The 12989-nt window shown below is 45.4% G+C and overlaps 1 protein-coding gene across 2 annotated transcripts in view; it reads left to right on the top strand.

The window, feature by feature from the left end:
• MINDY2 (MINDY lysine 48 deubiquitinase 2) overlaps positions 1 to 12989 on the top strand; it is a 105014-nt gene that overhangs the window by 13973 nt on the left and 78052 nt on the right. The window contains exon 1 of one of the 2 annotated variants that reach the window (XM_040413882.1): positions 192 to 204. The exons of the other annotated variant lie outside the window; for it this stretch is intronic. Within the exon in view, the coding sequence (XP_040269816.1) occupies positions 193 to 204 (12 nt within the window). The 5' untranslated portion in view covers position 192. Of the gene's footprint in view, positions 1 to 191; positions 205 to 12989 lie in introns of those variants that run through there. 2 annotated transcript variants of the gene reach the window in all.

The raw sequence follows: 12989 nt of genomic DNA, 5'->3' as shown, positions 1-12989 counted from the left end.
GAAAAACCCACAATATACAACATGCTGGGATTTTTCCTGAATGTAAAGATGATGCATGAAAAACACATACCCCTTGAAATGAATGGGTCAGGATTCAGTCCGGATGCTGTTCATACACTACACGCATCACATCCTGACAGAAAACTCACTCGTGTGAAAGAGGCCTAAAGGGAATTCTCAGCAGTTTTGACCATGCTTGATCGTGTAAGTTAGGGGCTGAAAGAGCTGGAACTTTTCTCTTCAGGAGTAGTGTGAATATTAAATTTTATTCTGCCTGGTTCTGTTTCTTAAAGTCTGGGGTTTTAATTTTGATTGCCTGTCCTTATAAACCAATAAGTAAATCTCAATTAGTTATACATGGTCAAATCATACCCAGCCAAAACATATCACCAAAAACAAAAAGGTACTAGATGCAAAGTTTCACAATAAAACTACCATCTTTATTGAAAATCCATGTTAAAAAGTGGTATATAGTAATACCACACTAGATACAGATAAAAGACAAGGAGGGTGAGCCCGCATGCAGAATACAGGCATGTAGCAAAACAACTAGTCAGTAGAGTTGAGCGGACACCTGGATGTTCGGGTTCTCCGGGTTCGGCCGAATGTCGCAAAAAAGTTCAAGTTCTGGACCCCAACTTGACCCCGAACCCCATTGAAGTCAATGGGGACCCGAACTTTGGAGCACTAAAATGGCTCTAAAAAAAGTCATGGAAAGGGCTAGAGGGCTGCAAAAGGCAGAAAATGTGGTTAAGAGCATGGCAAGTGCTCTGCAAACAAATGTGGATAGGGAAATGACTTCAAATAACATAAAATACGTAAAAATAATAATCTTGATCTAGGAGGAGGAGGCGGTGGATGAGGAGGAGGTAGCCAACACTGGTTTTTGGTTTTGTTTTGTATTTTATTTTATTTATTTTTTGTTCAAATTTGGGTAGACCCCAAAACATTGGGAAATATAAAAAACAAAACAAAGAGAAAGTGCGCTGGAGTACAACAATGGCTGAGTGAGGCCGGTATACATGTCTATTCTGCACAAGGTACGGACAAGTCCTGTGGGGTCCCTGCCTGGTTTATTTTAATGAACGTGAGCTTGTCCACATTGGCTGGGGACAGACTGCTGCGCTTGTCTGTGATAACCCCCTCCTGCCGTGCTAAACAAACATTAAGACAATACACTGGCTGCAGGGCAGGCCAGCACATCCAAGGCGTAAAGGGCAAGCTCAGGCCATGTGCCCAATTTGGAGACCCAGAAGTTGAAGAGGGCAGACCCATCAGTATGTGTAGGCGTGTGCACAGATACTGCTCCACCATGTCGCATGTCCCTGTGACGTCCACGATCCAATTGGATATCTTCCCTATCAACTTTCGATGTTCTTTTATCCGCCGACCATGGTGATCACTGGTAATGTGGGATCAGGGTTCCATGCCAGAGAGTAAGCCTGAGAAAGGGATACCACATCCAAGGGAGGTCAATGGCTGAAATCTGATCGGGTGGAAATGTGGGACAAGTTATTAAAGCGGAAGAATCGAAGGAAAGGAGGGGGCGCACGGCAATTACCCACTCCCGACTCAGGGAAGTAGTGACGATAAATAACAATACAGGACTCTTAAGATGCCCTGTTATTGGAATGATTAATAAAAAATTACAGTGAATGTCACTGGGGTATTTTGGATTTGGAAACGTTAGACAGACGAGGCCCTGCTGCCACTTTGTTGACTCTAGATAACTCCTGCCTGATCGCATGTCCCCGTGACGTCCACGATCCAATTGGATATCTTCCCTATCAACTTTCGATGTTCTTTTATGCGCCTACCATGGTGATCTCGGGTAACTGGGAGGGAGCCTGAGAAAGGGATACCACATCCAAGGGAGGTCAATGGCTGAAATGTGATCGGGTAAAAATGTGGGACAAGTTATTAAATTAAATTCAGCACATGCGCCAGGCAAGGGATGTGCGTCAAACCAACTAGGCCCAGAGCTGCTACGAGATTTCGCCCATTATCACACACCACCAGGCCAGGCTTGAGGCTCACTGGCACCAACCACTCATCGGTCTGTTCCATGCCCGTCCACAGCTCCTGCGCGGTGTGGGGTTTGTCACCTAAACAGATAAGTTTCAAAACTGCCTGCTGTCGTTTCCTTTTTGCTGTGCTGAAGTTGGTGGTGAAGGTGTTATGCTGACCGGATGAGGAGGCGGTAGAGGATGAGGAAGCGTAGGAGGAGGAGGAAGCAACAGGAGGCAAAGAGAAACTCCCTGCACTCCTCGGTGGTGGAAGGACATGCGCCAAACTGCTATCTGCCTCAGGCCCAGCAGCCACTGCATTTACCCAGTGTGCTGTTAGGGAGATATAACGGCCCTGACCATGCTTACTGGTCCACGAATCCGTAGTTGGGTGTACCTTGCCACAGATGGCGTTGCGCAGTGCACACCTGATTTTTGTCCCCCACTTGGTTGTGCAGGGAAGGGATGGCTCGCCTGGAAAAGTAGTGGCGGCTGGGCACAACGTACTGTGGGACAGCCAGCGCCATCAGATTCTTAAAACTGTACGTGTCCACCAGACGAAATGACAGCATTTCAAAGGCCAGGAATTTGGAAATGCTGGCATTCAGGGCCAGGGATCGGGGGTACTTCCTCTTTCGCTCCAGTGTTTGTGAGAGAGACAGCTGAACGCTTCCATGGGACATTTTGGAGATGCTTGGTGACCGAGGTGGTGGCGTTGTCTGAAGAACTGCCACACCAGGGAACTCCTTGGAGCTGGCTTTGGTGTGCTCAGTCCCTTGCTACGGTGGGCAGTAGCAGGCATACTGTCTAGGAGACGGCCGCTCCGCTTTTGCACCCTGCTTCCTCTTTTGCTGTGCTGGTGGCTCTGTGTGACCACCGCCTCTTCCTCCTAATTACACAGGTCACTCTCATGACCTTGATTCCATGTGGGGTCGAGGACTTCATCGTCCTCCACATCATTTTCCACCCAGTCTTCACCCCTGCTCTCCTTGTCGGTCTACACACTGCAGAAAGCCACAGCAGTTGGCACCTGTGTTTCGTCATCATCATCCGAGACGTGCTGCGATGGTCCTCCCATGTACTCATCCTAAAACATAAGTTGTTGGGCATCGGTGCACTCAATCTCTTCCACTTCTGGGGCAGGGCTATGGGGATGGCCCTGGGAAACCCTGCTAGCAGAGTCATCAAAAAGCAGAAGAGACTGCTGCATGACTTGGGGCTCAGACTGCTTGGCTGATTTGCAAGGGGGTGAGGTGAAAGACTGATGGCCATGGGCTGCAGGTGCCAACTCTGATCCTTCAGCAGGAGATTGGGTGGGAGACAATGTGAAGGAACTGGAGGCACTGTCAGCAACCCAATCTACTATCGCCTGTACTTGTTCTGGCCTCACCATTCGTAGAGCGGCATTCGGGCTTACCAAATAACGCTGAATGTTCTGTCGCCTACTCGCACCTAAGGAAGGTGTTTCACTTGTGCGTGTAGCTGGCACAGATCAACCACGTCCTCTCCCTGCAACAGGAGCTCCACCAACACCAGCAGCACCCCGACCAGGGCCATATCCCTTATTTGATGCTCTCCTCATTTTTTGCGGTCACCCACCGAAGTAACAGACGTCTTTACTAAATTTAGTTCCCTGTCAGCAATGCAGAGCAGGGGTTTTTCAACTGCAAAAATGAGTTAATGTCACCCACCAATGGAACAGACAAATTTTTGAAATTTCGGTCCCTGTGCAGAGCAGGGAGTTATTAAACGGCAAAAAAGGGTGATGTCACCGAACAATGTAACACATTTTTTTTAATTATTTCCCTGTCTGCTATGTAGAGCAGGGGTATAAAACCGCCAACAATGCAAATATGTTAGCCCCTGAACTCACAGACGGATTAACTATATTATTGTCCCTGGCACATATGCAGGTGCAGGTGTACTTCACACAAAAATTGGTTTGTCGCCCACCTAGCAGACGGATTAAGTATTAAATTATTAATATTTATTTTAGATGTTGCATTTCGCCCACCCAAAAATTGCTATAGGAAGGTCAGCCACAGAATGAACAGACAGATAAATTATCTTTCTGTGTTCGGGGTGTGAAAATGATGTATTGCACATGTGCCCTGGTTGTACAATTGTGTACCTGGCCTATGTTGGTGCAGAAAACCCACCCTCCGAGCCACTTGTGAATGACTTGTCTGATAACCGTGGAAATGTAACCCCACAATCCTACAGATGGATTTACTGTATTTATTTGTCTGGCTGTCAGATATGCAGCGCAGGCTGCAAAGGTACTTTATGGCCCAAAAAAGTGTTTTTCTTTTCACCCACAATGTCCCAGTTGTATTTACTGATTATATTTCACTATCAGAAATGCAGCGCAGGCCGCAAATGTACTATCTAGCACAAAAAGTGTGCTTTTTTATTATTATTTAATTTTTTTAAACCAACAATTTAACAGTAGTATTTAACGGTTTTAGTGGACTGTCAAAAATGCAGCGCAAAGGTACTTTTTTTTTTTTTTTCACCCACAGTGAAACAGATGGATTTAACTGACTTTCTTTCACTATCACAAATGCAATGCAGGCCGAAAAGGTAGTTTTATGGCCAAAATGGCCGAAAAGGTGTTTTTTTTTCACCCACTGTGAAACAGATGGATTTAGTGATTATATCTCACTATCAGATTTGCAGTGCAGGCCGCAAAGGTACTTTATGGAAAAAAAAGATATGATTTTTTTCACCCACAAATGAAAGAGATGGATTTAACAGATTTTCTTTCACTATCACAAATGCAGTGCAGGGCACAAATGTACTTTTTTAGCAAAAAAAAATTAATTGGTCCCCCCCAGAATCAGAAACAGATGGATTTACTGAATTGATTACACTCGCATATGCAGCACTGGGGTACTTTACAGAAAAAAAATTTGACTATTTACAGGGGGCTGTGAGCCGCACAATTAACCCCTCAGGTGCCGCACCTGAGGGGTTAATTGTGCGGATCTTAGTCCCCTGATCGGGTGCTGCCAGGCAGCAGGGGCCAGGTCCCCTTCCCTCCCCAGTATTAAAGCATTGGTGGCCAGTGCGGCCCCCCTCCCTCCCTCCCCAGTATTAAAGGCATTGGTGGCCAGTGCGGCCCTCCCTCCCTCCCCAGTATTAAATTCATGTATGTATAAATATATCAGGGGTCAGTACAGAGATCTATCCCATCATCTATTTATCCCTGTGACTGTGACGAGGGGACATCCTCTGCGTTTGGAGGAAAGAAGGTTTGTACACTAACATAGAAAAGGATTCTTTACGGTAAGAGCAGTGAGACTATGGAACTCTCTGCCTGAGGAGGTGGTGATGGTGAGTACAATAAAGGAATTCAAGAGGGGCCTGGATGTATTTCTGGAGTGTAATAATATTACAGGATATAGCTACTAGAGAGGGGTCGTTGATCCAGGGAGATATTCTGATTGCCTGATTGGAGTCGGGAAGGAATTTTTTATTCCCCTAAAGTGAGGAAAATTGGCTTCTACCTCACAGGTTTTTTTTTGCCTTCCTCTGGATCAACTTGCAGGATGACAGGCCGAACTGGATGGACAAATGTCTTTTTTCGGCCTTATGTTACTATGTTACTATGTTACTAATACTGGGGAGGGAGGGGGGCCGCACTGGCCACCAATGAATTTAATACTTGGGAGGGAGGGGGGGGCTGCACTGGCCACCAATGAATTTAATATTGGGGGGGGGGGGGGGGGGGGGCCGCACTGGCCACCAATTAATTTAAAACTGGGGAGGGAGGGGGGTCTGGCCCCTGCTGCCTGGCAGCACCTGATCTCTTACAGGGGGCTATGATACGCACAATTAACCCCTCAGGTGCGGCACCTGAGGGGTTAATTGTGCGGATCACAGCCCCCTGTAAGAGATCGGGTGCTGCCAGGCAGCAGGGGGCAGTTATGTACACCATTGTTAGTATATTCTAACTTGAAGCGTCCCCATCACTATGGGAACGCCTCTCTGTTAGAATATACTGTCGGATCTGAGTTTTCACGATCTAACTCAAATCCGATGGTATATTCTAACATAGAGGCGTTCCCATGGTGATGGGGACGCTTCAAGTTAAAATATACCATCGGATTGGAGAAATGCCATCGGATCGGAGTTATTAATAGGGACTCCTGACTTTACATTGAAAGTCAATGGGGGACGGATCCGTTTGCAATTGCACCATATTGTGTCAACGTCAAACGGATCCGTCCCCATTGACTTGCATTGGAAGTCAGGACGGATCCGTTTGGCTCCGCACGGCCAGGCGGACACCAAAACGCTGCAAGCTGCGTTTTATTATCCGCCTCCAGAGCGGAACGGAGCCAAACTGATGCATTCTGATGCAGCCCTCAAACGGATCTCACAAGCGGAACCCCAAACGCAAGTGTGAAAGTAGCCTAAGAGATCGGGTGCTGCCAGGCAGCAGGGGGCCGTTATGTACACAGTTCTTAGTATACGCCTCTGTGTTAGACTATACTGTCGGATCTGAGTTTTCACGATTGTGAAAACTCAGATCTGAAAAAGCTGTTATGCAGACGGATCCGTTCTGAACTGATGCAAGCGTTTGCATTATAGGTGCGGATCCGTCTGTGCAGATACCAGACGGATCCGCACCTAACACAAGTGTGAAAGTAGCCTTATGTCACCCCCTGGGTCCCTGAACTCAGACGGATTACCTATATTATTTTCCCTTCCCCTGGCACATGTGCAGGTGCACTTAAAAAATGGGTATATGTTGCCCACTGAACTAAAAAAACAGGATTAAAGAGGACCTTTCACCTGAAAATGAAAGTTAAACTAAAGATATAGCCTTACTTACATGCCCCCGGTATTGCTCATTCAGTCATTCATTTTTCAATCAGTGCCCCCGTTTCTCCACGCTGATCCCCGGAATATTTGCCGCCTTGTATGCTAATGACCCATTCGGCTCAACTGGGCGGGCCTTCAAAAGTTCTCCTGGGCGTGTCATTCTTCTCCAGTTCTCGCGAGATGGCGCCGGATCCGCATGGATGAAATTGCTCCAGTTCTCGCGAATCTCGCAAGAACTGAAGAGTCTTCTCCCTGGCTAAGAGCGGATTGCGCTAATTGGATGCGCTCCGTGCCAGGGAGAAGAATGACACGCCCGGGAGAACTTTTGAAGGCCCGCCCAGTTGAGCCGAATGGGTCATTAGCATACATGGCGGCAAATATTCCGGGGGGCAGCGCGGACAAACGGAGGCACTAAATGAAAAATGAATGACTGAATAAGCAATACCGGGGGCATGTAAGTAAGGCTATATCTTTAGTTTAACTTTCATTTTCAGGTGAAAGGTCCTCTTTAAATTATTGTCCCTGGCACATATGCAGTGCTGGTGCACTGAATTTGCACAAAATGTCCGCCAACGCCCACCTAACTAACAGACGGATATAACTTATTTTTCTGTGTCACTGGGCTCGGGGCAGGGTACAAAAATGTTGCATTGCACCCACAAAAAAAAAATCGCTGTAGATCGCAGAGTTAGCAACATGTTCTGATATCAGATTCTTTCCTATTCTCTCCCTCACATCAGCAGCATCCTATCCCTACACTAGTAAGAGCGGAGTGACGTGCGGCACTACGTGACTCCAGCTTATATAGAGGCTGGGTCACATGCTGCACTGGCCAATCACAGTCATGCCATTAGTAGGCATGGCTGTGATAGCTTCTATGGGCACACGAGTTAAACGCTTGTTGATTGGCAGCCCTGCAGCCTTTCAAAAAGCGCCATAAGTCACCGAACGCAAACCCAAACTTTTACTGAAATGTTCGGGTCCGGGGTCAAAAAAATCGTAAAGTTCGGTACTTTACAGTTCGGGTTCGCTCAACCCTACTAGTCAGCAATGTAGTACACGCAAGTGCCAATGTACAGTCATGGCCAAAAGTTTTGAGAATGACACAAATATTAGTTTTCACAAAGTTTGCTGCTAAACTGCTTTTAGATCTTTGTTTCAGTTGTTTCTGTGATGTAGTGAAATATAATTACACGCACTTCATACGTTTCAAAGGCTTTTATCGACAATTACATGACATTTATGTAAAGAATCTGTATTTGCAGTGTTGGCCCTTCTTTTTCAGGACCTCTGCAATTCGACTGGGCATGCTCTCAATCAACTTCTGGGCCAATTCCTGACTGATAGCAACCCATTCTTTTTATAATCACTTCTTGGAGTTTGTCAGAATTAGTGGGTTTTTGTTTGTCCACCCGACTCTTGAGGATTGACCACAAGTTGTCAATGGGATTAAGATCTGGGGAGTTTCCAGGCCATGGACCCAAAATGTCAACGTTTTGGTCCCCGAGCCACTTAGTTATCACTTTTGCCTTATGGCACGGTGCTCCATCGTGCTGGAAAATGCATTGTTCTTCACCAAACTGTTGTTGGATTGTTGGAAGAAGTTGCTGTTGGAGGGTGTTTTGGTACCATTCTTTATTCATGGCTGTGTTTTTGGGCAAAATTGTGAGTGAGCCCACTCCATTGGATGAGAAGCAACCCCACACATGAATGGTCTCAGGATGCTTTACTGTTGGCATGACACAGGACTGATGGTAGCGCTCACCTTTTCTTCTCCGGACAAGCCTTTTTCCAGATGCCCCAAACAATCGGAAATGGGCTTCATCAGAGAATATGACTTTGCCCCAGTCCTCAGCAGTCCATTCACCATACTTTCTGCAGAAGATCAATCTGTCCCTGATGTTTTTTTTGGAGAGAAGTGGCTTCTTTGCTGCCCTTCTTGACACCAGGCCATCTTCCAAAAGTCTTCGCCTCACTGTGCGTGCAGATGCGCTCACACCTGCCTCCTGCCATTCCTGAGCAAGCTCTGCACTGGTGGCACTCCGATCCCGCAGCTGAATCCTCTTTAGGAGGCGATCCTGGTGCTTGCTGGACTTTCTTGGACGCCCTAAAGCCTTCTTAACAAGAATTGAACCTCTTTCCGTGAAGTTCTTGATGATCCTATAAATTGTTGATTGAGGTGCAATCTTAGTAGCCACAATATCCTTGCCTGTGAAGCCATTTTTATGCAACGCAATGATGGCTGCATGCGTTTCTTTGCAGGTCACAATGGTTAACAATGGAAGAACAATGATTTCAAGCATTACCCTCCTTTTAACATGTCTGCCATTTTAACCCAATCAGCCTGACATAATGATCTCCAGCCTTGTGCTCGTCAACATTCTCACCTGAGTTAACAAGACGATTACTGAAATGAGCTCAGCAGGTCCTTTAATGACAGCAATGAAATGCAGTGGAAAGTTTTTTTTGGGATTAAGTTAATTTTCATGGCAAAGAAGGACTATGCAATTCATCTGATCACTCTTCATAACATTCTGGAGTATATGCAAATTGCTATTATAAAAACTTAAGCAGCAACTTTTCCAATTTCCAATATTTGTCATTCTCAAAACTTTTGGCCACGACTGTATATCACAAAAATACAAATACCTAAAGGCCACTACATAACCAGTGCTGCAGCAAGGCTCACCCACCACACCCAATGCACGTTTCGCCTCAAGATAGGCCATCATGATTGCCCGGGGTCAGACACCCTGTACCTTCATCGATCAGCTGTTCTGCAGTAGGTCAGCAATGCCTCTGCAATGATACTGCTCTGATCATTGTATAGTGCACAGAACTGGTAACTGTGAAGTGGTGTGAACGGTAGCAGCACTACAGTTACCTCCTCTGTCCACTACACAATGAAGAATAGCTGATCAGCGGGGATTCAGGTTGTTGAAAACCCACCGATCAGATATTGATGGCCAACTCCCTTTCAATGCACTGGACATAGAACTTCACACCTTCGCCTGCTGTGTTTTATCAGATTACAGCAGTGACGTGCAGATATCTGGCATGCGACTGCTGTAGTTAATCAAAATCCTCAGTGCTGCAGTGGTCATGTGTCATGTACCTGCACATTACGGTGAGTATGCGAGGTGGAAGAAGCATTCATGTCTTCAGGGAGAGCAGATGACACAGACTGCACAGTTTAACCACCTCAGCCCCCAGTGCTTAAACACCCTGAAAGACCAGGCCACTTTTTACACTTCTGACCTACACTACTTTCACCGTTTATTGCTCGGTCATGCAACTTACCACCCAAATGAATTTTACCTCCTTTTCTTCTCACTAATAGAGCTTTCATTTGGTGGTATTTCATTGCTGCTGACATTTTTACTTTTTTTGTTATTAATCGAAATTTAACGATTTTTTTGCAAAAAAATGACATTTTTCACTTTCAGTTGTAAAATTTTGCAAAAAAAACGACATCCATATATAAATTTTGCTCTAAATTTATTGTTCTACATGTCTTTGATAAAAAAAAAATGTTTGGGTAAAAAAAAAATGGTTTGGGTAAAAGTTATAGCGTTTACAAACTATGGTACAAAAATGTGAATTTCCGCTTTTTGAAGCAGCTCTGACTTTCTGAGCACCTGTCATGTTTCCTGAGGTTCTACAATGCCCAGACAGTACAAACACCCCACAAATGACCCCATTTCGGAAAGTACACACCCTAAGGTATTCGCTGATGGGCATAGTGAGTTCATAGAACTTTTTATTTTTTGTCACAAGTTAGCGGAAAATGATGATTTTTTTTTTTTTTCTTACAAAGTCTCATATTCCACTAACTTGTGACAAAAAATAAAAACTTCCATGAACTCACTATGCCCATCACGAAATACCTTGGGGTCTCTTCTTTCCAAAATGGGGTCACTTGTGGGGTAGTTATACTGCCCTGGCATTCTAGGGGCCCAAATGTGTGGTAAGGAGTTTGAAATCAAATTCTGTAAAAAATGACAAGTGAAATCCGAAAGGTGCTCTTTGGAATGTGGGCCCCTTTGCCCACCTAGGCTGCAAAAAAGTGTCACACATCTGGTATCTCCGTATTCAGTAGAAGTTGGGGAATGTGTTTTGGGGTGTCATTTTACATATACCCATGCTGGGTGAGATAAATATCTTGGTCAAATGCCAACTTTGTATAAAAAAATGGGAAAAGTTGTCTTTTGCCAAGATATTTCTCTCACCCAGCATGGGTATATGTAAAAAGACACCCCAAAACACATTCCCCAACTTCTCCTGAATACGGAGATACCAGATGTGTGACACTTTTTTGCAGCCTAGGTGGGCAAAGGGGCCCATATTCCAAAGAGCACCTTTCGGATTTCACTCGTCATTTTTTACAGAATTTGATTTCAAACTCCTTACCACACATTTGGGCCCCTAGAATGCCAGGGCAGTATAACTACCCCACAAGTGACCCCATTTTGGAAAGAACACACCCCAAGGTATTCGCTGATGGGCATAGTGAGTTCATGGAAGTTTTTATTTTTTGTCACAAGTTAGTGGAATATGAGACTTTGTATGAAAAAAAAAAAAAAAAAAAAAAATCATCATTTTCCACTAACTTGTGACAAAAAATAAAAAATTCTAGGAACTCGCCATGCCCCTCACGGAATACCTTGGGGTGTCTTCTTTCCAAAATGGGGTCACTTGTGGGGTAGTTATACTGCCCTGGCATTTTCCAGGGGCCCTAATGTGTGGTAAGTAGGTAAATGACCAGTGAAATCCGAAAGGTGCTCTTTGGAATATGGGCCCCTTTGCCCACCTAGGCTGCAAAAAAGTGTCACACATCTGGTATCTCCGTACTCGGGAGAAGTTGGGGAATGTGTTTTGGGGTGTCTTTTTACATATACCCATGCTGGGTGAGAGAAATATCTTGGCAAAAGACAACTTTTCCCATTTTTTTTATACAAAGTTGGCATTTGACCAAGATATTTCTCTCACCCAGCATGGGTATATGTAAAATGACACCCCAAAACACATTCCCCAACTTCTCCTGAGTACGGCGATACCAGATGTGTGACACTTTTTTGCAGCCTAGATGCGCAAAGGGGCCCAAATTCCTTTTAGGAGGGCATTTTTAGACATTTGGATACCAGACTTCTTCTCACGCTTTGGGGCCCCTAGAATGCCAGGGCAGTATAAATACCCCACATGTGACCCCATTTTGGAAAGAAGACACCCCAAGGTATTCAATGAGGGGCATGGCGAGTTCATAGAAATTTTTTTTTTTTGGCACAAGTTAGCGGAAATTGATATTTTTTATTTTTTTCTCACAAAGTCTCCCGTTCCGCTAACTTGGGACAAAAATTTCAATCTTTCATGGACTCAATATGCCCCTCACGGAATACCTGGGGGTGTCTTTTTTCCGAAATGGGGTCACATGTGGGGTATTTATACTGCCCTGGCATTCTAGGGGCCCTAAAGCGTGAGAAGAAGTCTGGAATATAAATGTCTAAAAAATTTTACGCATTTGGATTCCGTGAGGGGTATGGTGAGCTCATGTGAGATTTTATTTTTTGTCACAAGTTAGTGGAATATGAGACTTTGTAAGAAAAAAAAATAATTCCGCTAACTTGGGCCAAAAAAATGTCTGAATGGAGCCTTACAGGGGGGTGATCAATGACAGGGGGGTTGATCAATGACAGGGGGGTTGATCAATGACAGGGGGGTTGATCAATGACAGGGGGGTTGATCAATGACAGGGGGGTTGATCAATGACAGGGGGGTGATCAATGACAGGGGGGGTGATCAATGACAGGGGGGGTGATCAATGACAGGGGGGGTGATCAATGACAGGGGGGGTGATCAATGACAGGGGGGGTGATCAATGACAGGGGGGTGATCAATGACAGGGGGGTGATCAGGGAGTCTATATGGGGTGATAACCACAGTCATTGATCACGCCCGTGTAAGGCTTCATTCAGACGTCCGTATGCGTTTTGCGGATCCGATCCATCTATCAGTGGATCCGTAAAAATCATGCGGACGTCTGAATGGAGCTTTACAGGGGGGTGATCAATGACAGGGGGGTAATCAATGACAGGGGGGTGATCAGGGAGTCTATATGGGGTGATCACCACAGTCATTGATCATGCCCCTGTAAGG

Source organism: Bufo bufo, chromosome 1, assembly GCF_905171765.1.
Source record: "Bufo bufo chromosome 1, aBufBuf1.1, whole genome shotgun sequence".
In the NCBI taxonomy this organism is placed as follows: domain Eukaryota; kingdom Metazoa; phylum Chordata; class Amphibia; order Anura; family Bufonidae; genus Bufo; species Bufo bufo.
The sequence above is the reverse complement of the archived record's forward strand: the minus strand, read 5'-3'. Positions and strand labels throughout refer to the sequence as shown.